The following is a 24,339-nucleotide window of genomic DNA, read 5'->3' as shown; positions in this document are numbered from 1 at the left end:
CTAAATAGATGCTAAAATCCTGATCGTTTTCAATACTCGCAATTCCAACTCCTGACTCACTACAGTGATTTGATGGAACAAGATGGTTTTATACTGCCAAGGGCATGGTAGCTCGTACCAAGGTCGTGGTGAGCTGGAAACTGCTTACGTCACAGTTCACAGTAAACATTCAATAGGAAAAATCTAAAAATGAAGGCGGAAATTAATCTGCCGCAAACAAAGTCGGCGGTCACGTTGAACCTTTTGGCAAGAGAAAAGGCTTCAATAGTTAACCAAAGCTAACTGTGGTTACATACATCTTCCTAAACTCCATTTTAAACGTTTAAGAGCAATAAAAGTGAAGCAGAACAAAAATGATGTGGTGACTAGGCTGTAATAGGTGGGAATTAGCCTAATCTGCATGCAAACTTACCTTGAGTGGTTCACAGGCTTCCTTCTGCACCGAAGCATTACAGCTATCGATTTTTAACAAAACAAGCCTACTCAAATGTATCTAACCTAACTATTTTCATTCGCTATTGTGAAAAATAAAAAACTGAGTTATGCAAAGATAGGCTTACATGGCGCCAGTAGAAAGACCGTTTTTCTCCCATAAATAAAACCTGTTAGCCTACTTGGGGTATTTTACATGCACAGTGCGAACTTCGAGTCAGTAAAATAATAAAAACAATAATTTAATGCTGGTATCCAAAACATTGAATTCAATACACGTAGAATTAGAAATTAGATACATTTTAAAACTTCTATGCACACGTATAATAAGTAGACATTTTAAAATACATAAATAACTGATATCATAGTTTAACACCGATAAAATCAGAGTTAAAGCTTGCTTTACGTGTTGCTCGACGAGGATTTCTCAATCGTTGCGACTTTAAATCCTGAGGACACAAAATGCCACGTAAGTTCCTGCACCGGAGTGAAGAAGAGGTTGAGTTACGAGGATTCTCAGACAGTTGAAGTGTCCGATGGAGTTAAGAGATTTGCTCTCAATCTATTTTCAACACTTTAGAAAATGATAGAACCACGTGGGGACTGACCAATAGCATCGATTTGTGAAAAAATATGAAATTGACCAAATTTGGACATGCGAGGTTTCCGCCCGACAGCGACGATATTTTAATAAAGGTGTTCCATTCCAATATTAACCTTCAATTGGATCTGTGTTTCATATGAATTTTATAGTATACTGAGCCTTATGAAATTTATCATTATTAAATGTATCATAAATATAGATCAGCACTTACTTAATGTAAGTTACTTTGCAGAAACAATGAATTTGTCAACATTCTTCTCACCACTGATTGGGCTTTAGACTAAATTATGTCAGTGTTCTATTTTCATTCATTTTGAACACCTCATACATTGAGTGACAGAACACTCCTATTTGTCATGCTATATTTAAATATTTGGTATTGCTGGATTCAGCACAACCCCACCTTTCCAACAAGCCATCATATGTGTTTCTATAATAATCCCAGGCAAAGCAAGCACAAAGCAAATGAAAACATTCTGCATAGATATAAAATTTGTGCATGTCCGCTTATTTTAGGTGTGTTTACATGTCTCTATTTATTCCATACATAACGTTATTTACATCCAGTCTTTTCTAGTAATTGAATCAACTTCCTGACTACAAACATGTCAAGTTTCAAAGCACTCAGAGCTTGTGTGATTGATCTGCATTAGTTTATATGCCTTAACTCCCATTCGGACAGGCTATATTTTAGTCCTTTATTGGTTTTGGGGTGTATAACAATATCAGTTAATTTAACAATCTTAGCAGTAAATTATTTTTAGCCAAGAATCCATTTCATATATGGGAGACCTTAGAGATGAGGAAAAACATTGTTGGGTTTAGTTCTACCTCCGGTAGGGGTATCTCAAAAACTAAAGCACTTTTTGACCATTTGTCACTAGCCTATTAGTGATTAGTGAGAATGAAAAATACAGAAGTCCCGGTTGCACTTTATTTTACAGTACGTGTACTAACATGTACTTATAGTGTACTTACAGTGTATTTATCTAAGAAGGTTCTGGTAATACAGGGTAACTACATGGGGTAGGGTTAGGTTTAGGGGTAGGTTCAGGGTTAGTACCTAGTTATTACATAGTTATTGTAATTACTATAATAAGTACATAGTATGTACTATGTACAGGACTGTAAAATAAAGTGCTACCGAAGTCCCATATGGGCCATGGATTATTGTTTTCTTGTGATTAATTTATCTCATGATCTTGACAAAAGTTGTTTTCTCATTAACTTTTTCAAACATTGATGGTTTGATTCTGGAACAATGCACCAGGAGTCTGTTGTTACTAATGTAATGAATGGAACATTCACATGCATCTGATTCGAATCTTATATGTTGTGGATATTTCAGCAAAAAGCTTTGCTTAATAATAACGCCTACTGAAAACCTTGTTACAAGATGTTCTTGAACAATTTTGGACACAGAAGGACCACTGTTAAAGTGGGAATTAAATGTGTAATGGAGGGATATGTAAAAGATTTTAAAATGCATATGGTGGGTAACTAAATTTATTAATAATATTAATTTGGAAGATCAAAATGCAAGCGGGAGAAGCCTTATGTTATGGTCATCATGCAGATAATAACATGCAGGATAAACACTGTTCATGCATTAAATTAGGAAACACCAAATCCCATCGTTTTTTAGTTTTCTGAAGGAAAGCTTCGGATCTTCCAATGATTCTATATGGTGCAGAAACGTAAAGATGTCTGAGTTCCGCTCCTCGTTCAACTAATACTCGACTCCCATTGGCTCATCTGCATTAGAGGGGAGGGGCTTACCGATAGGTGAGTTGGTGTTGACAAGATGCTTCCTTAAAGTATGCATAAAAAAAATCTAAAAATGTACAGTTTCTCTTAAAGTGAACAATTAATCTGTTAATACAAATTAATCCACTGAAAAAAAATTTTTTTTGGTAATTATTAATCAAAATCGGATCATTTGCTGGTTCTCTGCAATGGCAGTCCTTCTCTGATGATGTCTGTTTAATGGCTTGGGCAGAATATGCTTAACCATGCTTCTCCATAGAGCCCATAGAACTCTCCATAGTTCAACTTCAGTTTGTCTACATTGACTTTAGTGTTTTTTCCCATACTATGGAAGTTAATGAGGACCAGCAACTGAAGGTGAACTATCCTTTTAACACTTCACAGTTGTCAGTTTTAAAAAATCTGCAGTTCTGTATGTTAGAATTCATTTGTGTATGGGGCAAACTTTGGATTATTAGAATTTATAAAAAAAGAAGCTCTGTTCTATGCCAAGCCATCCTGAGAGTCAGATCTCATGGTTGTGGACAAGGGAACCCTGAGCACCAGGATGGAAACATCGAAATGATATGGGCACACACACACAAGAAAAACAATTAAATACTGTACCAAAGGGCAGGGGGCATCTGATGGAGCCCCTGCCTCCCCACCATGTTCTATATACCCACTGGAGTCCTGTCAGTGAAACCCATCCATGTCAAATTTTAGTTGTAGTAAATTCTTTCAGTACATACACATGAAGCTGACTTTGCCCTGTCTTTTTTTTAAAAAGCATGTAAAAAAAAAAAAAAACAAAAAAAAAAAACATAGCATTCACATGATTTCAAGACATACCACAGGACAAGGCTGATCAAGTCCTGGAGGTCCCTGCTCTCCCTTCTGTCCTTTCAGACCTTTTTTCCCTATTGAACCTCTGTCACCCTGCATGTTGAAATAAAGAAGAGCATGTTGAAAGAGAAGAGGTATGTTTTGAGAAAAAGTGGTGAGGTTGCACTCGTACAGCATTAAGAATTGTGTTTAAAATAATATACCATATATTTAATATAAAACACAAAAATCATTAACCTTTTCCCCCTTGTCTCCTCTGTCCCCCTTTTCTCCTTGAAGTCCTGGGAAACCCTGTCACAGGAGAGTCATGTTCAAAAAGGAATGACGTCATATACTTACATAACTAACACCATAATGATTACTTACATCTAAACCTGGTTCACCTTGTTTCCCCTTAAAAACAAACCATAATGTTAAAGAAACAACATTAACAGGTTATTTGTAGTCATTTTAGGCCCTATTAACTTGTTTAAGGTGTACAAAACACTGACCTTTTCACCTTTTGCACCTGGCAGGCCTATCAAGCCATTAGACCCTGGAAAGCCTTGAAGACCCTAAGCACAAGTAGCAGAATAGTATCAACCCAGTCTTGATGTGGTTTCTGCATATTGTTTTTTTGCAGCAAAACTTACCCGCTGCCCAGGTGGACCTTTCTCTCCAGCATCGCCCTTTTCTCCTTTAACTGCTTCACCAGGCTCTCCCTATGTTATATTTACATTTGTGTTAGACTGATGTTAAATATTTAATCTGCTATGAACATGAAGTTTCAACAGTGCTTCCCAGTCTCACCTTGGGTCCAGCCAATCCATGATATCCCTGAAAGGAATGAATGGAGGGAGGGGGGGGGGGGTAAATATGCTTAACTTTCCTTAACAAAAAGTTTATTTTTCCTTAACAGAAACTTATTTTTTATTTTTAAGTCTATGAAGTATAAACTGTTTTACTTACGGCAGGTCCAGGAGGTCCAGGTGGCCCTGGTGGGCCAGGCAAAGAGATAATCTGGGCCTACAAGAGTTATCAAGATTAATTCAGTTAAGTTACATCTGGATGACATGGTATTTTCATATAGGTATGCATTTTAAACTCACCATATTGTCCTCAAACCTAGAGTCTCCTTTATCTCCCTTTTGCCCTGCTTCACCCTGAAATGCCATAACAATTAAACATGTATCATATCCTTATAAAGTTGCAGTAAACATGATATGTAAAGGGTTTCGTTTTGGTTGTTTCCTAAATTCCGTATTTTTTCTCGAAATTCCAATTTTTCTGGTTTAAAATTTTTTTTTTGACTAATTTTTAATAGTTAAATTAATTTGTATTAATCAAAAAGCATGTCTAATTAATTAAATCATGAAACTGGTGCGTTTTCATATCCATTTATTAATAGTTTAACAAAAATGACATGTTTAGTGCCCCATGAAATGTACCAGATTCTGTTTTAGCATGTCTAATTATTCGAATGCATAAAACAGCTATATGTATTATATATTTTTAAATTCTTAAAGCAGCCTTAAGAATTTTATTTATCTTTGAATTATTGAATATCAAGCAAACCTTATTTTTTGGCAAACATAGGGGATTTACTATTAAAATTAAAACATGGAAGAAATGTTGTGTGATTATTCCTTAAAAAGTAAAGTTTGTTTCATTTTAGTAGTAGTACTGTAGTAGGCTATGTACATTCTACTGAAAAATAGTAATAGGCATAATGTCTTAAAATCAAACCAGACTTTTATTTTGATGGGTTGCTGTGAATACCTTTACAGTTCTGTGTATGTGATATGACGCTAGTTTCACTTGAGTTAAATGCTCAAGAAGTGACTCTCAGAGTGTTTCTGTAGATGTTGTTCATGTGTTTATGTCCTCATTTAGTGAGATGGCAGATGCTGAAATCACTGTGAGCATCACGCACGCTTCAGTATGTGTGTAGTCAATGAAAGTGCACGTCCATTCAATGAAAGAAACATACAGAACATGCAGGATTCATATTTAAATGTGACTTTTGTGGCTTAATATTTACTGATACTAGTCCATATTGCAATTTGTTTTAAGTGTAATGACATACTTTTGATTAATTCATTCAAAATGTGACAAATTCTTTGACATTCCACGTTAAACTGTGAATTCCATTTTTATGACTGAATTCTGTGATTCTGTCCGCATTTTTCATGTCGCAGAAATCATAGGACACTTCATGTAATATGTTGGTAATACTCACTGAAGGCCCTATCAGTCCAATTTCCCCTTTTTCCCCTTTTGCTCCTGCTGCTCCAGGCTCTCCTGCATCACCTTTATCTCCCTTATGACCCTGGAAAAAACATCAAGCTATTTAATACAGTACACTTGTATAACTATAATCAGACTGCGTATGAACAAACCTGCTTTCCTTCAGGTCCTGGTGCCCCATGTAAGCCCATTTCTCCCTGTTACAAATACATATTTGAGATATATCGGACTGTTATGTGTCGCAGCAATATTAACTGGTATGTGACAATGCAGTTAAATGAAAACGTATAACTCACTTTTGGCCCTTGCTCTCCTGGAGGTCCTGGAGGCCCCTTTTGGTACAAAGAAAATATCAATACAAAAAGTAATGCCTGGAGATAACAGATTTTCTAACTGAAATGTACCTGTAGAGCTTTGAGTCTAACATCCAGATCAGCATTTTCTATGAAGCCAGTGGCTCCTTTTTCTCCCTGAGAGAGACAGATGGAAACGACGGTAAAGCAAGATGTCAAATCTAAGATGTTCAAAAGGAAATATGTAATGGAAAAAAAAAAGACTGTTAAACATTCACCTGGGGTCCTGGATGTCCACTATCCCCCTTTTCACCCTAAGGAATCAGGATTATTGTATTGTTTCAGTAAGTTCACTTACTCAGTAAAACACACCTAAATTAAACTACATAGATCTCATAAACACTATAACTGCATATTCTTATTAGAATTACCAGCTTTTCAACAGACAGCTCACCTTCATGCCAGGGGATCCATCAGTCCCTTTCTTCCCTTCAGTACCTGGAGCACCATTATCCCCCTATATGCCAAACAACTGCATAAAAATTAAGGTTGTCTTTGTGTGTATGAAAACAGAAAAAAGGGGGTGAAAATCTAACCTTTTCCCCTACAGGACCCTGTGGGCCAGGCATGCCATTGGCACCATTCATACCCTTAATGAGAAAACAAATTATATTAATTTTGTAGGCAAATACTACAAAAATAAGAAAAATAAGTAGCAGTGAATATTAAATGTACATTAAAGTATTTGACAATTCTGTAGGCTTAAATCAGTGTGACTTCAAAATGGACACTACAGTAGAAACTTTAGTGAACATTGCCAATCTTGAGTTGAACAATTAATCTGTTAAGTTAATGCACAGAGAGATTTTGTCTCGGTAACCTTTCATCAAAATCTTAAAATCTTTTGTTATTTATTTACTTAAACTACTTATATCAAATTGGTACCAAGGTGATTTAATGTTTAACAGAGTCCAAATCTCTATCATTTTAGTATTTGAAAGAAACGTTTTTTATTTTTTTTATTTTTTTGCTTTAAGCATTTCATTGTACTATCTTACAAATACCACTTGGTTTGATATTGCTGTTTTGATTATTTATATTAATAATACATTCATGCATTTTTAATCTAGTTTGAAGTGTCCAAAATATTTAAGGGATCACTCATGTGATTTACATATGTTCATAGACACGTTTATACCTGCATGCCAGGTGGCCCTCTTGGTCCCTGTAGGGAAAATGTGCATTACATAAGTCAGTGTGTAATAACGATATTACATGTTATGCTCATTTAACAGCAATACTTGATTACATTAAGTTGTAGTTTAATAATTAAATGGATTCATATAAAAAGTAAAAAAAAAAAAAAGAGAAAAAATATGACGTTCTACCTCATTTCCATCTTTGCCAGGAGGACCCTGATTTTAGAGAGCAAACATAAGAAGTTAGTCATATTTAAAAGAGCAGGTCTCTTTTGGCTCCACTAAATGCTCGACTTTTAGATCTATGATGCATTGTATAACTACTTAAATCCAAATCTTTTACTTTTAATTAAATCAGTGAAGAAAAAGTGAAAATGCTTTACTATATGCAGACAAGGTTATTCAGCTAATGGGAGTGTAACTTTAGAACATACCAGTACAACAGTAAACAACCACAAACATCTTTTAAACATCTATTTCAGACTGATTTGGCAGACGTTCTGTAAGCTTCTAAGCAGGAATGGACTGGGAGTAAAAAATGGCCCTGGATTTTCTCCCAAATAGCCCCACCACAACTTCAAACAGTTGCTACTATCTCACAAAATTACAACAATCCTATTGCATTTATGGCAGATAACATCACAAAACCCTTGGTGACCCTGCTGACAAAAACAATAGAAACTATCACAGAAATTGGAATGATTTCCACTACAAATGCCATTACAAACATTACAAACCTTTAACTTTTAACCATCCAAACCATTAAATAATGATTCCTTTAGTGCGTTTTGGGACATATTACATTAGGATTTAGTAACTCTAACAAAAGCTATGAATAGAAGATGACCAATTACCAGTAGAGACCAACAGGCTCCAATACAGTTTCCATTTAAATTGATTGAATTTTTATTATAACCAGTAAAACCATTACAAATAATGTGAAGCTTTTTAGTTTATTTTTTCAACAGAGGACTGAAATAAATGTATAAGTGTATGAACTAAAATACTTGAAATATACATAAAAAAAGCAGAATGCAAAATGTATATGACAATGAAAAAAAATAATCTATACGGAATTCTTTAATTTTTTTTCTTTTAGCTTCTCCCAGCTGCCTTTATCTTCACATCTTTTGCTTGCCATCAAGTGCCCACATATGGGATTAGAATCCTGCCAAATGTATTGCAGTCACAGATCGAAAAATAATAAGCATAAATAAAATATTTAAAAACGCATGTAAAATAACGCACAAAACTAAAAAACAAATGTAATTTTTTTAAATAACACAGCGCAGTCATGGATCGAAAAATAATAAGCGTAAATCACAAATGTAAACACATTTAAAACTATATTGCACAAAACTGAAACATGAATTCAAAATTTTCCAAATTGCAAACAAAATCAGGTTTCCTGCTCATGTTATTTTTTTTTTTTTTGTGTGTGCTTGTGGTCTTTTCACCTTTGCCCTTGTTTCCACGTTCTGCGCTTGCATTTCTAAAAGTTGCGGTTAGAGTTTAATGTAAATCAGAGCAGGCTTCAGCGTCACCATTGGGCCACAAGTTCTAGATTGACAGCTGCTCCTCTAGCCAATCAGTCCAATTGGAAGTTGACGTCACTCCAATGCGACTCGTGGCTGCTGTGGCAGGTGTGTGAAGATGGATAACCAGCGTCAGCAGGAAAATCCAGACGATCTCAGGTAGTTAGCCATAAATATTTTGTTACAGGGTGACAGAAACATTGCCTTTGTGTGTTATGATATATTCTGCAAGCTCTATGTAGTCAGAGTAGGCCAATATTTAGCCTGTTAACGTGTCTTGTTAGTTTGGTTTAGTGAGCAATACTTTATATTTTAAGCAGTAGGGCTGCACAATAAATCACACGCGATATTTAATTTATCTGGTCAGTAAAGCCGGCTCTGTAATCAGCAGTAAATCTCCATCACCTGTATGATTTCACATGGAGCAGCATTAGTGCTCGACTCGAAATAGCGCTGCACAAAATGATAACTGTATGACATTAAAGTACCACACGAGCGATAAGAGCACACGGATCCAATGTATTCGACTCGCTCTTGCTGTACTTTGATGTCATACAGTGATCATTCTGTGCAGCTGCTTCAAGTCGAACGCGCCTAATGCTGCTCCTTGTGAAAGCGCACAGGTGATGGAGATTTACCACTGATTACAGAACCGGCTTTCCTGACAAGATCCTCATTAAATATCACACAAAGGGAATGTTTCTGTCACCCACTAACAAAATATTTAAGACTAATTACCTGAGAACGTCCGGGATTTGCCTTCTGATGCTGCTTATCCATCTTCACACTAGAGGCTGACATTGATTGTAAAAAAAATCACTATTAATTACGGGATTGAGACGGGACAGGAAAAAATGTTGGCGGGACCTGGAATCGTAATAACACTTTGATCCCCAACTTCATACACAAATATAGCCTACCTTTTAAATAAATAAAGTATAAACTGTAGGCGTATATTTTAATTTTGAACTCAGTTTTACTTGCACTGTCTCTTTATGCTCTCCTCCTGTTTGCTTTGGTGTGGCTGGTAAAGGACAGATCATTAACGGCTGGTCTAAGTGGTAAACACTCAAAATAACAATCAAACGTTGTGCTTCTGTAAAATAATTAAAGAAAACAAGATGCGGTTTCTGTCACCTTGGTCATGTAAACTTGAGCAAGAAACTGTGTATGAAAAATAAATCTAGAGTGTCACTCTCAGAGTGCAACATCTATGCTCAAATGAAAAAATAAATAAAATAGAAAGCATGTGTTAGCACGGATTATTTACATTACGTGTGTGCAATACAGCATGTGCATTGTTTAAGATAAAATAACAAAACTACATTTAAAATTGTTATTTAACTAAAGTGGGCTTGCTGTGATCTGTGCTGTATTTTTCCACTGTAACGGACAGATTCCGGCCAAAAAAATGTGAATACAACATGGGAGTGGGAGAGAACATGAGTCATCCCGGGAAACGAGATGGGAATTTCCCCCAGTTTTTTCCAGGGATTGGGACGGGAGAGATTTGAAAATCCACTCCTGTGTCACCGTCACCCTCTACTTCACACACCTGCCACAGGCAGCCACGAGTCGCATTGGAGTGACATCAACTTCCCCTTGGACTGATTGGCTAGAGGAGCAGCTGTCAATCTAGAACTTGTGGCTCAATGGTGACGCTGAAGCCTGCACTGATTTACATGAAACTCTAACTGCAACTTGTAGAAATGCAAGCGCAGAACGTGGAAAAAGAGCAAAGAAGGACCACAAGCACACAAAAAATAAACATATGGGCAGGAAACCTGATTTTGTTTGAGATTTGGAAAATTTTAAATTCATGATTCAGTTTTGTGCAATATAATTTTAAATGTGTTTACATTTTTGATTTACGCTTATTATTTTTCGATCCATGACTGCGCTGTTGGATTTGTGGGTTATTATTTTACACATGTTTTTAAATACTTGATCTTTGCTTATTAATTTTTCAATCTGTGGCACCAATACATTTGGCGGGATTCTAATCCCATACCCACACTACTTCACGTCAATTTTGGTCTCTTTCAGGGTTGCCATGTTTTCACAAAAAACAAACAAACAAAAAAAAGTGGCAAATCGGTACTCAAAACTAGCCCAATCTCTTTTTGGAGGGGGATCCCCCATAAAAAATCACTTCCAGGGATAAAATTCTGGGGTTCCCCTAGTAAAATTGGCATATCCAGGGGCTAAATATCATGTTATTAAGGTCATTTTCCAACCCGCGGACATGAAAAACAACCCCTGGCAACTGTGTTAAAGTAGCACAGTACGATGGGAAAACAACAGACCTGGCAACTCTTTCTTATAAGCAAAAATAGACTGCATCTGGACTTATTACGAATGTCCAAATGGCCAGTCCACCCCGCTTCTAAGGATGTATTCAAATTAATGTATTCATGTACAGGTGCATCTCAAAAAGTTAGAATATCATGGAAAAGTTCTTAATTTTTTTTTATTTAATTAAAATAAAGTTTTTTTGTTTTGTTTTAATTTTGATGGTTATGACTTACAGCCAATTAAGCACGGTAATATCAAGGTCAGCAAAACATTTGGAAGTGGTTTTGGCACTGTGGGCAGGTGCTAAAGTCCTGCTGGAAAAGGAAAACAGCATCTCCATAAAGCTTGTCAGCAGATGGAAGCATAAAGTGGTAAGAGTAGTCCAATATAATACACAGGTCAACAGTATGGAATAAACGCTCAGAAATGCTAGACAGGCTAAACAAGACTTCACAGTGAATGAAAGTTTGGGTTCAGGTCAAATAGGGAGTGGAATGAGGAACACCTGGTGGTGATTAGTCCGAGGTATGGGGCATATGGGTAATGTAGTCCAGAACAGCATCAGTAATCAGATGAAGGTGTCCTCCGGTGGCCATTGGAGAGAGCCACAGAGGCCTGGATCGTGACATTACCACACACAGTATGAGATGCGATTAAAAGTGAAATATGATAAAATAAATCTGCTAAATTAGAGGGTTAGACTGTGAAGATTTAAGAAAAGAAACAATGCCTAGATGTTATTTAATTTGTGGTAATTCGTGACCAACTGGCAAACCAGAACAAAACCACATAAATGAAGGCGATATCTCAAAAGGGATCCAGAGGCATGGTCACAATCTAACATTTTCCTAACCCTATGAGAGCACAAATCTTATGTTTTTATTGTGATTGTGCACAAATGAAAGTATACACTTTTGCGTGAAAGGTTTTTAAAAATGTTTCATGTCTCAGCTGTTTCAATCTCTCCGGAGCCTGGCAGACATGGATATTCTAGAGATTCAAACTTACATCGCAGTCTGTTCATTATCAAAATAAAATACAGTCAACTAAACATTTAAAAGGTTACACTGGTTAGTTTAAATAGACCAGTATACCGGTCCTCTCTGCTGTTATGCCAAGGACGTGTTTGCTCATATGAAGAGGATCATCTTTTCCGTCTATGTGCGAATGTGTAAGTAGTTTACATTATAAATAATGGTTTAACATTCAAATACATTGCGAATATGGAAACATTTGGATTTGTGCTGAATGAGACATGAGCAATAACCTCCAAATTACATCTGGCCAAAGCCGTGCAAGCTCCTCGATCTAATGCACTGTATGGCTTATTTTTTTAAACAAATAGACTATTTCATTTGTGTGGAAGTATTTCTAAATCGGTGCACAGGACAGGGGCAGCCGTTCAGCACTGGAAATGCAGAACTTCATGTCTGAGGCACAGATAGCAGGAAGCGAACAGCCATTGGTGTACTGGCGCACAAATAAGAGCCCCTTTTCTGTGCGCACTAAAGCCGTACCGGTCCGCGCAACACAAGTAGACTGTGAAGAGATGTTCAGATCAACTTCTCACGTGTTGGATGAGAAACGAAATGGACTAAACTGTGACAAAACTGAAATGTTTTTTTTTTTTTTTTTTTTTTTTTTGCACACACGTTTGAAAAGCCAGAAGTAAACGTCAGTTCTGCATTAGGATGATTATTTTTATTTAACCTTGAAATTACATAGACTTAATTTGATTTAAAAATCACCTGCTGTAGCACAATCAAAAAAATTTCATTCATCCAATTAAATTTTTTTAGGGTAGCGATTCATATCTATATTTTTTTACTTGAGACAATAAATTATTTATTTTTCATTGGCTCAAGTAAAAAAATATAGATATGAATCATTACCCTAATTTAAAAAAAAAAAAATTATTGTATGAGTGAAATACTTTTTGCATCTTTGTTTTATTCGCACCAACATTATTTGATTTTAACATTTTGGAATAATATATTTATATAGCATACTTTTATTTGGTTATTGTTTTCAAAAGCCAAAAGCCAGTTTGGCCTATTAAATACCAAATAAACATCTTGTTTATCCACACTTTCCTTCTTTCTTGTTTGTTGCTTAAAGATAGTAAAAAAAAAAAAAAAATGGAAACCGGTATCGGAATCAGCCAGTTTGCTTGCAAAAAAAAAAATCGGTATCCAAATCGGCCACGATAAATCATGATCGTGCATCCATAGATTTGTGTGTGTGTGTGGCTTTTGCACATCCTGTCATGCCGGTGACTGCTGTCTGCCATAGATGCATTTTTCAGCATTATGGTTCACGAATAATCGATTAATTGATCGTTAATTTTATGACAATCGATCAGGAATGAATTGATATTTTACATCCCTAGTTTGTGTGCAATAAATCTAGAAAAAAAGAAAGTTTGCTTTTGTAAATTAAATTACAATAAAATATTCATTTTTTTTAGATGCACCTGTATTTCTACAGACACTCAACAGAAAAATCTACTGTCTTGATTTTTGTGCCACAGTGTTATCTATTTGTTAAGTTGCACAGAACTTCTGAGAAAGACAGAGGCACAGCATCAGGCCTAATTAGGTGGTTTCATATATAAACACAATTTGGGATACAATAACAGGAAATGGCCTTTGAGCTTCTTGACCCCAGAACATCTGCTCCCAATATGAGGGAGAGAGCAGGGTGAGAGTTGTTGTCCTTTATCATTGCACCATTCTTTGTTTGGATCAGATGGTAGTCTGAAAAGGAAATAAAGTTCTGAACATATGTTGGGACAAACTGGCTTAGGAAAACCCACCTCAAAGACTGTTATATAATGCATTACAGAGAACAGCATGTTGAGGCTTCGTATGATTTTTGAGGTGATGAAATCTTCCTTTGGTTCAACAGAACAAAGAAACTCATACAGGTTTGGAACAACTTGAGGGTGAGTAAACGATGATAGAATTTTCATTTTTGGGTGAACTATCCCTTTAAGGTATCTGACCAAGTGTTGGCAATGGAAATGTGTACTGTCACTAAAAATATATGATATATTTAACTTAACCCTCTGAACGCATAGAACTCATTACACCTGAGATGTATTCTACAGCTACCTATCTTAAACAATCTATGTATTTTTAAAACCAAGTCACTATGTAAGGAAGCATCTGCCAAGAACACTTGCAGTATAGCAAAGGAGCAAATGCAGTATATCTGAACCCAACACTGAGCAAAGTGTTCAGCTCAGTGAGAAACTGCACCTGGTCTTCTGAATGGCGTCTTCAGCACAGTGTGACCATATACAGTATGAGTCACAACAGCTGTAGAATGAGTGAGCTTAGTACAGACACAGGCACAAGAGACCATGTGAGACTGAATGCAAGTGTCTCACCGGCTCTCCTGGGTGGCCCTGCGGCCCATCTCTGCCTGTGTTTCCTGGAGGCCCTCTGGGACCAGGTGTTCCTGGGGGACCTGGGGGCCCAGCCTGACCTTGATCACCCTAAAGACAGAGGGAGAACGTGTATTTGAATATTGTTTTTGAAAAGAGTTTCAAATAGTTGAGATCCAAACCATGTTTCACATTCATTTTGTCTCATATAACCACTGATATTCTGAGCACTGATACTGAGTTTGGTTGCGGCAAATGCTAAAATGCTTCTGGGGCCGAAGCTATAAGGATCAACTATGTATGAAGAAATGTCTGTTCCTCACAAAAACGATTCTTGTAAACATATTAAGATAATGCAAGACACTTTTACAGCTAAAAAAGGTAAAACATTATTTTGGCTTGATTGTTTGCTGTGGTCTAGCAAACATTTTGTTCGTATCTTTTGTTAATAAACACAACAATTATCCTCTCTTTGAAATTCAAAACAGGCATGCAACACAACATTTTAACTGCCAGATGAGCTAACTGAGGCTAAGGACACAAAATAAATGGAGAAAATGAGAAAAGCAGCAAGGCATGCATGCACAAGTTTAGCTCTACCTTTATAAGGTGCCTGTGAAAAGTGTGGTGGTCAGCTGTAGTCGAGAGAAAGCCATGCTCATAGCGAGGGAAGACCATCTAAGAGCAGAGGACAGATAATAAGAAAGATGGACAGACTGAATAAGAAAGAAAGCAGCGATGCCAGTAATCACAGCTGGAGAAACAGATTCCGCTCGCACCATCTTCCCTCAGTGTACAGGGTTGTGGGTACAAAGGAGAAGTGGAAAAACAAAGTGAAATAAAGTAAGGTATGAGGCACAGATGTTTGCGAACATGGACAAGAGGATGATAGGCTGGGAAAGACAAACCTTAACCGTGAGAATCTGATTACTGAGCAGGCCTGCAGAGGCAGCGAAGGCCGGTGGTCCCTGGGAGGTCAGAGGTAATTTAGAAAAAAATTGAGGCAGGAAATTACATAAGGGAGAAAGAGGAGATGATTTGGAGAATGACATTGTTACGATATATATAATGGAGGGTGCTGACATCTTATATTGTTCTTCTGTGCAGATCTGAACTTCAACTTGAAATTGAATTGGGCTCTTCTTTTTTTTTAAGAAACTGACCCCAAAAACACCTTCTGGATGTGATTAACTTTCAATGGGAGCACATGGCAATGAGGTTTATATTTAGAGTTGCAGTTCGATAGGTCTTCAACGTAAATAAATATTTTTTCCCAGGATAAATTTTTTCATGATTTTTCTTTCTCACAGATTGTCAAGAGAGTCTGTGCACAAAAACTTACTCTGCAGGAACTATACTGAAAAGCTGTAGTGAAGAACCACAGCATGTCTAAGCTACATTTCTACCTTGTGAGCAGAAAATAGATGCTTGCTAATGCACAACCTGCCAAAACGATCTTCGTGGTTTCCAAAATATTATCATGCAGTTTCAGTTTGTTGCCTTGATGTTTTGGTTAGTGGCTAGATGGTTTTTTAGGGGTATTCTTGATGTTAAGTCTCTACGACAGGGGTCAGCAAGTAAGTTATGCATGCACGTCCTGATTTTGCTGAGTTAGATGTGTTCCAGGGTCAACATATTTTGTTTTATCCCTGGAACAACATTCTACTCTAAAAATTTATTCTTGACCATATCCCTACACCTAAACCTAACCTTAACCATGAGTAATTCCTAAAATCAGAGGAAATTATAGATGAATGACACTGATGTACAAGCACCAAACAGTGATTTTAAGCATAAACTTCACAAAATCTATAAACTGGTTCTTCAAATCTGATTGGTTAATCACAATGTTGTTCCTGGGACAACAAAGATGTTGTCCCAGGAACATGTCTCACTTGGTAAAATCAGGTTCTGCATTACGCATCAGGCCAAAAACATTTTTTGCCACTAGATGATGGGCCAGAACATAGTCAAAGGATAATTTAAGAAATTTATTGATGAAAAATGCAACCGGTATTAGAGGTCTGCAAGCCCGTTGGGGCCCGACACCATTTTTTTTACAGATCGGGCTCGGCTCAGACTCGGGCTCATTAAGCTAATCTCCTTTTATTTTCCCCATATAATGTACACTCAGAGCACACATAGGCTACTGTATGCAATAACATATGCAACGCATACGAAAAAGAAGTTTATTCAAGTGTCCTATTAGTATACTTCTTTTAAACTAAAAATAAGTATGCTTTTAGTTGAGTTTTTACATACTTCTCAGAAATTGGCTTTATGTACTTCTCAGAAATATATTTAAAATGACATTTAAGTATACTAGACTTATACTTACAAAAAATCTAAATATATTTGAGCTTCACTTGAGTTCCTTGAATCCGTATTTTATAGCATGTTGATCGATTCCATCTACGTTTTGATTATCATTCTGAATCCAATTTATAGTCTTTTTTTTTTCAACTTTTTGTTCAAAATGTTATTTCTATATTTTTTATGAAACTTACCCACATTAAATTGTTTATAAGGAATGCACAAAGCTAGAATAAAATGTTTTTGTTTACAAGCAGATACACTCTTCTTTGGATGTTTTATATGTTCAGATATTCATAATATATACAAATTAATACCTTAACAGGGACAAAGTAGTATACTTAAAATATGATGTAAAATTCACTTAAAGAAAACTTATGAGTATACTTGCAGTATAAAACTACTAAACTAGTAGTTTACTGAGACTATACTTCAAAGTGTACAAAGTATTTAAGTAGTAAACGTCTCTAGGTTACGTATGTAACCCTAGTTCCTCGAGGGAATGAGACGCTGCGCCGAAACGCTTTGGGGAACGCGTTTACCGTGAGCGACTCTGAATATGATATCTACTCAGACTTATAGAAGAGTGTGACGTCACGGGCGAGGTGACGTAAGCGACCAGGAAGCTATAAAGGCACGAGCCGCGCAGCTGGCTTCAGCTTCGAGTACCAGCAAGCGCCAGCAGGGGTGCCGGGGGTATGACCTCGAGACGCAGCGTCTCGTTCCCTCGAGGAACTAGGGTTACATACGTAACCTAGAGACGTTCCTCTTCAGGAACTCGAGCTGCGTCGAAACGTTTTGGGGAACGAGTACCAACGCTGCCAGACTACCAAACCCCTGCCTAGCGTGTATCCGAAGAGCACAGCTTATGACGAGGTGAATGAAGTGCCTGGAGTGACTGGCATGTCTAAGCCATAGAATCTTTCAAAAGTAGAAGAAAACCCCGTAGCATTGCAGATGTCCAGCATGGACGCACCTGCTAGAAAGGCCTTGGAGGCCGTCATACCCCATGTAGAGTGAGCCTTGACTCCCGACAGCGGGGGACGACCAGAGGACTCAAAGTGGCCTTGATAGTCTCAACTATCCAACGACTAATAGTCTGCTTAGAAGCAGACTATGAGATGGCGGTAGGCTGCTCAGGGGTGCTGGTTGCGCTATTACTTTACACACTTTTTGTAAAGTTCACATTGCCGGTTGAAATCTTGCATACTAAGGATACAATTTGTAATACCATCTTAAACAACTGGTATGACAAGGAAGCGTATTGGTATGAGCAAACAAACAAGATCAATGGCGCCTTTGGCTACGGAGAGTACACCTTGGCTGTTACACTTGCAAGTTCAAATCGTTACCATTACAGAAGAAAACGCAAAGAAACTCTTTGCAAGAAATCAACAAACAATGCCATGATAATATGCATTTGCCTACTTTTGTCGGGTGACATCCATCAGTGTCCTGGTCCAACTGGCCGAACAAACAGAGCAATCCTTCCTAATGCGCCTACTTGTGGCGCCGGTGCGCCTTTAGCGGCGGTGCTCCCGGTCGGTGTCTACAGGGATCTGGCGTTGGCTCGGGTGAATCCTTGCGCCGAGTTGAGATGGTCCGGTGGGGTTGGCTCTTGCGCGGATGGTGTGCTGGATCTGCAGCCTGATTCACCGGAGGGGCAGCGGTTCGCGTCCGCGGAGAGTGCACCTGCAGCTGCCATTGTCAGCCCTGAGCTTGGTGATGCTTCTATGTGGCACTTGGGTCTGGACGATCCGGGGCTTTGCCGTGGTTCGCCGGGTGGACGTCCTGCGGCGACAGGAGAGGCTACCGCGGAGGTGAGAGGCCCAAGCGAGGGCGGTCTTCACGGAGTCGGCGGGGTGAGCACCGCTAACATCCACAAACGCTTTACAGTAAATAAAGCAATACGCATGAACCGGAAATGGAAGGTTGTTCACACTGTAAACAATGCACGCTTAATCTGGGATAAAAAAGCCAAACCAAAAGGTCTCTTTGGCGGACATTTAAATATCCGAAGCTTAAAATCAAAAAGCGATCAAATTATCCACATGATGACTGAATCAAATCTGGATTATTTCTGCCTATCCGAAACTTGGCTACATAAAAATTCCCCTACTGCTGCGCTTTTAGTTCCGGGGTACGTCTCCTACAGGAGAGACAGAGCTGATGCTAAAGGGGGAGGGGTAATGATCTATGTGAGAGACAGTATACAGTGCAGTGAAATTCAGTGGAAATCCCCAATTGATTTAGAATGTGTTGGGTTAAATTTATCTCTCGCACCTCAAATGTCTCTAACATTAATAGTTTTATATCGACCACCATCTGCTAACATAGATTTTTATGACAAGTTCAAGGAAATGTTAAAGCAGTGTGATTTTAAAAAGGAGGTTATAGTGATGGGCGATTTTAATTTACACTGGGACGATAACAGTACAAGGAATAAGCTGCAGCAAATTATGGATGGATTTAATCTTGTCCAAATTGTTAAAGGACCAACACGGATTACAAACAATTCTAGCACCTTAATTGACTTAATCTTCACTAATCACCCGGAACGGATTACAATTACAATATGTTAACTGGTCTTTCAGATCATAACATGGTGCTTATAATAAGAAAATTAACCAGTAAGCGATTTGCAGCTTATTCCGGAAAAAAGGAGTTCATTGGCATTCCAAGGAGCAAACAGGATCAATTTCATTCTGCAATAAGAAATATGAACTGGGACACTCTATTATTGGACAATGAATTGGAAATAATTAGTCAGAAATTTACTCAATGCTTACAAACAAAAATTAAGGAATTTGCAGTGACAGTTAAACATAAAAACAGAAAGTGTTCACTTCCCTGGCTCATTGATGATATTAAACAGTTAATGAAAGACAGAGACAATGCTCTTAAAAAAGCCTTTAAATCAAAAATATCGTGTGAGAGACAAAAATTTGCTTCATTACGAAATAGAGTGATAAGACAACTACGAAAAGCAAAGGCAGACTTTTTTATCACAATTATTAAAAATTGTCATGGAAACTCTAAAGCGACTTGGGATCAGATTAATAAATTAACAGGTAAAACTTATTCTAGTAATAATTTAATACAGCTAAAGAATAATGGCATGCTTTTGCAGGATCCAGCTGATGTGGCACAGACACTAAATGAGTATTTTGTTGATTCTGTGGATACCATAGCTAAAAGTTTCCCTGTGAAATATAACCACTTACCTGTCACTATTTTATATGTGTTAATTGAGCCCCCACTATATCCAAAATCTGTATCTATATCCGATGTGGAAAAGGCAATTACAGAGCTTAAGTCTTCAAGAGCTAAAGATGTGTATGGGATGGATACACTTATGCTAAAACAAATAGGTCAGTCAATTAAGGGTCGATTAACACATATCATCAATGTGTCACTAGATCAAGGGAAATTTCCTGAGTCATGGAAAATTGCTAGTGTCATTCCTATATTTAAAGGTGGCAACTCCCTTCTTACATCTAATTACCGGCCGATTAGCATTTTGCCAACAGTATCTAAAGTTTTTGAAAAATTGGTTGCTAAACAAATCATCAATCATCTTAATTGCAGTTCTTTTCCTTTGCATCCAATGCAGTTTGGGTTTAGGGCTTATAATTCTACAGAGACAGCAACATGTTATTTTCTGGAAAAGGTTAAATCAAATATAGACAAAGGAGGGATAGTGGGAGGAATATTTTTAGATCTTCATAAAGCATTCGATACAGTTAACCATTCAGTTTTACTGCACAAACTTAATGCATTTAATTTTTCTTTAAAATTTATTAGTCTTATTAACTCATATCTTTTATCTCGTTCACAAAGTGTAAGAATTGACCAATATAATTCCACCCCCTTACTATTATCAACTGGCGTTCCACAGGGTTCAATTTTAGGTCCAATTCTTTTTAGTTTATACATTAATGAGTTACCATCTTTGTGTAAGAACTGTGACACTTTGATGTATGCAGACGACAAAGTTATTTTGGCCTATGGAAAATCTGCAGAGGAAGTTGCCTCTAAACTAACTGAGGCCATGTCATCGATTTCAATCTGGCTTGAACAATCCTGTCTGCAATTGAATATATCTAAAACAGTTACCATGTTTTTTTCTAAAAACAATATAAATATAGAACCTGACATTTTTATATCTGGAGAAAGGTTACAGGTCGTCACAGAATATAAATATTTAGGATTATATATAGATTAAAATCTCAATTTCAAAACTCACATCAAAAAAGTTAGTAATAGGATTAAGTTCAGTCTAGCGAATTTCAGATTCATTAGAGATTTCATGTCAACAGAAGCTGCTATTTCTTTTCCATGATTTTATCCCACATAACATATTGTTTAATAAGCTGGTCTAATACTCACTCTACAACAATAAAACCATTAGAAAGATTATACAAACAAGCATTAAAAATACTGGATAAAAAACCATATCACTACCACCACTGTAGTATTCTGAGTAAATATCAGTTACTTACCTGGGATAATCTAATTAAATTCAAAAACATTTGTTTAATCTATAAAATTAGATATGGCTTAGCACCTCCTCCATTATGTGATTTTATACATTTTAGATCCAATGAGGTTAGGGTAACTAGAGGGGCAGTGAGGGAAGACTGCATCATACCCCGGAGAAAAACAGCTTTTGGTCAGGCTGTCTTCTCCGTAAGAGCAGTTCAGCAATGGAACACAGTGCCGGCAACCATTAGAGAGTCCTCGTCATTCTTTTCATTCAAAAAGAATGCAAAAAAATGGCTTGTAGAGAGCCAAATTTGTGGGCACTAATGCTTTTATGTGTGTATTTAAAAATTATATAATTTTTATATGAATTGTACTTATTAACCATAATGTGTTGTATGCGGTTTTATTTTTGTTATTCTGTGTGATTTTGTACTTGTGATTATTTTTAAAGGTTGCCTTGTTTAAATCTGGCTGGGGGACTACCGATGAAAATTAGCACTTTTGAGCTAACTCGGGTACATTTACATTGTTTTAATGTTTATTAATGTACACTGTCCCCTTTCAAAATAAAGAAATTACAAAATTACAAGCAGGAAAACCCCTCTTGGGGGGACCGCAGCATGCAAGCAATTGGTCCATTTTTCTCCACAGGGCAGCTCTGTGGGCGTATGCATCCAGCGCTCGAGCTGGACCCACACAATTTAGCTTCGCTTGGTCGGGCTCCCGAAAGGTGCAAAATCAAGATAGGTAGGGGCCACTGAGAGGGCCTGTAAATCTCCTACTCTCCTCAGAGAGGTAATGGCCAACAGAAAGGCGGTTTTAAGAGTCAGATGTCTATCTGAGATATCTTGAATCGGTTGAATGGAGATTTGTAAAGAGCCTCTAACACCACACCCAAGTCCCAGGGGGGAACACGGGTACTGGAGGTCTCAGCCTCAGCGCACTGTGGAGGAAACATGTAACTAGGGGGTGTCCTCCCAAAGACTGGCCATCGAGAAGGGCGTAGTAGGCCGCAATGGCCGCCACATAAACCTTCAGCTGAAGTGGGTCAACCCTGCAGAGAGCCTGGCCTGTAGAAACTCCAGAATTCTACCAACTGGGCAGGAGGTATCACACTGGACGCAGCTGCCATCAGACCCAATAATCTCTTAAATTGTTTTACAGTAAGTGACTGGCCTTCTTTGACTCTCTCGACTGAGATGTGGATCGACTCGATACGAGCAGAAGGGCAATCGTGCCTGCATCGCAGTCGAATCCCATACTACGCCTAGATAGGTGGTTCTCTGGTGGTCCACCTCGATGGCCTCCTTCTCTAATAGCGTTTCACTTCCTTTTCCATAACCAGACCCTGCCCGGGGCCGACCATCGTCGGAATGACCCCGTTGAATATCGGCGGTACAGAGCCGAACTGAATACGGTAGCTTTTTCTACTGTGTGCAGGACCCATTGAGATACATTTGGCAGTAGTTTTCACGCTGCTAAATAATCTACTAAGGGAATCAGTCTCTCGAGACTCTCTGGTGTAATAGGCCCCTCCAGGGGCAGCGAGCGTCTCAGCCCCGCTACGCGCACGGGCGGAAAATACTAAGAAAGATGCTTGCTGGGGACTGCTGCGCCCCGGACCACTGGCAGGGTTGGCAGACCGGCCCCCAGAGGGCGCTGAGGCGAGACGGGAACAGTGTAATGGGGTGTACGCCGCTCCACCCCAGTAGGGGCCGCCCTCTGCAGTCGTGACCGAAACGTGTCAGGACTTCTTAACCGAGGGCCTCACAGCCTGAAGTACGGCCCTCAGATCCGCCTTAGGCTGGAAAAACCCTGGTTCAGAGCGTTGCTTCAGCCTCCGGTCCCGACGCAGGGGGAGCGCGGGCGGCAACGCTCTGACTACAGACTGGGAGGGCTGCTCCCGCCCAGCAGCCCCTCCAGTATATATAATTTCTCAGAGTGAGATAAGTGTCATTATATTCCTCAGAATTTAATGCAAACAAACAATCAGACGAGTAAACACGGTCTGCATTGTTAGTATAATTCATATCTAACTTCTCATAGTCAGATAGATACTGAATTTAATTCCTCAGAATTAATGCAGTTAACCAATCAGACGAGGAAAGACGGTCTGGATTTGGTAAGATTTACATCAAAACTGAAAATTATGTAGTACACGCATTGCCTCGGCAACACGCGAGCCGCTTAGTCACACAAACAATATAAATCTCCTCGGAGATAAGTAGCTGCAGCTGCGAGTTCACAGAGGGGGAAGGAACCACTTCGCGTGCTTCCGAACCTCGAGATGAACTCTAAATCTAGGGAATACGGGTGGAGATAGGTAGAGCCGTTTTCGCCCCGTCCTTAGATATGCTTGCTGAAAACGCAGAAGCTGAAGCCAGCTGCGTTCCCCAAAGCATTTCGACGCAGCTCAAGTTCCTGAAGAGGAACTATCAGTATACATAGTTCACTTTTAGTATAATTGCTGTACAAATTACAAACATAGAGGTAAACAGGCTGTGTACTCAAAGTTTTCTACTGTTATACTTAAAGTATACTGTTATACTTTGACGTGACATACATACAGCCAAGTATGGTGACCTATACTCAGAATTCATGCTCTGCATTTAACCCATCCAAAGTGCACACACACACCAGTGAACACACACACACACACCCGTGAACACTCCCAGAGCAGTGGGCAGCCATTTATGCTGCAGTGCAAGGGGAGCAGTTTGGGCTTCAGTGCCTTGCTCAAGGGCACCCAAGTCATGGTATTCGCTTTTTAAGTCTGACGTCACATAGCACCGCCAAACACTCTATCAGTTACCACGAGAAAACAACAAAAGGTGCTAATATACACTCACAATTTGATATAATACTAGCGAAAAAGTTATAATCCTAACCTTTAACTACATACTGAAGTCCCAGATAGCCAGAATATGAAAATATATATCTAAATAAATCTATAAAAATTATTTGTGTTTGGGACACT

At 38.2% G+C, this 24,339-nt stretch overlaps 1 protein-coding gene across 5 annotated transcripts in view; it reads right to left on the bottom strand.

Annotated features, from left to right (window-relative positions):
• The window catches only part of LOC113038417 (collagen alpha-1(XXIII) chain-like), a 112,500-nt gene that overhangs the window by 16,617 nt on the left and 71,544 nt on the right, over window positions 1-24,339 (bottom strand). For 2 of the 5 annotated variants that reach the window (XM_026195804.1, XM_026195805.1), the window contains exons 10-29: window positions 15,473-15,532; window positions 15,165-15,242; window positions 14,568-14,675; window positions 7,536-7,562; window positions 7,346-7,372; window positions 6,744-6,797; window positions 6,602-6,664; window positions 6,426-6,461; window positions 6,259-6,324; window positions 6,151-6,186; window positions 6,007-6,051; window positions 5,847-5,936; window positions 4,717-4,770; window positions 4,577-4,633; window positions 4,418-4,444; window positions 4,261-4,329; window positions 4,120-4,182; window positions 3,995-4,021; window positions 3,866-3,919; window positions 3,635-3,721 (exon numbers count right to left, since the gene is read on the bottom strand). In XM_026195804.1, the coding sequence (XP_026051589.1) occupies window positions 3,635-3,721; window positions 3,866-3,919; window positions 3,995-4,021; window positions 4,120-4,182; window positions 4,261-4,329; window positions 4,418-4,444; window positions 4,577-4,633; window positions 4,717-4,770; window positions 5,847-5,936; window positions 6,007-6,051; window positions 6,151-6,186; window positions 6,259-6,324; window positions 6,426-6,461; window positions 6,602-6,664; window positions 6,744-6,797; window positions 7,346-7,372; window positions 7,536-7,562; window positions 14,568-14,675; window positions 15,165-15,242; window positions 15,473-15,532 (1,128 nt within the window). The remainder of the gene's footprint in view (window positions 1-3,634; window positions 3,722-3,865; window positions 3,920-3,994; window positions 4,022-4,119; window positions 4,183-4,260; window positions 4,330-4,417; window positions 4,445-4,576; window positions 4,634-4,716; window positions 4,771-5,846; window positions 5,937-6,006; window positions 6,052-6,150; window positions 6,187-6,258; window positions 6,325-6,425; window positions 6,462-6,601; window positions 6,665-6,743; window positions 6,798-7,345; window positions 7,373-7,535; window positions 7,563-14,567; window positions 14,676-15,164; window positions 15,243-15,472; window positions 15,533-24,339) is intronic. The other 3 variants (XM_026195807.1, XM_026195806.1, XM_026195808.1) reach the window with 3 other exon arrangements.

Source organism: Carassius auratus, chromosome 21 (genome assembly GCF_003368295.1).
Source record: "Carassius auratus strain Wakin chromosome 21, ASM336829v1, whole genome shotgun sequence".
NCBI lineage: Eukaryota > Metazoa > Chordata > Actinopteri > Cypriniformes > Cyprinidae > Carassius > Carassius auratus.
The sequence above is the reverse complement of the archived record's forward strand: the minus strand, read 5'-3'. Positions and strand labels throughout refer to the sequence as shown.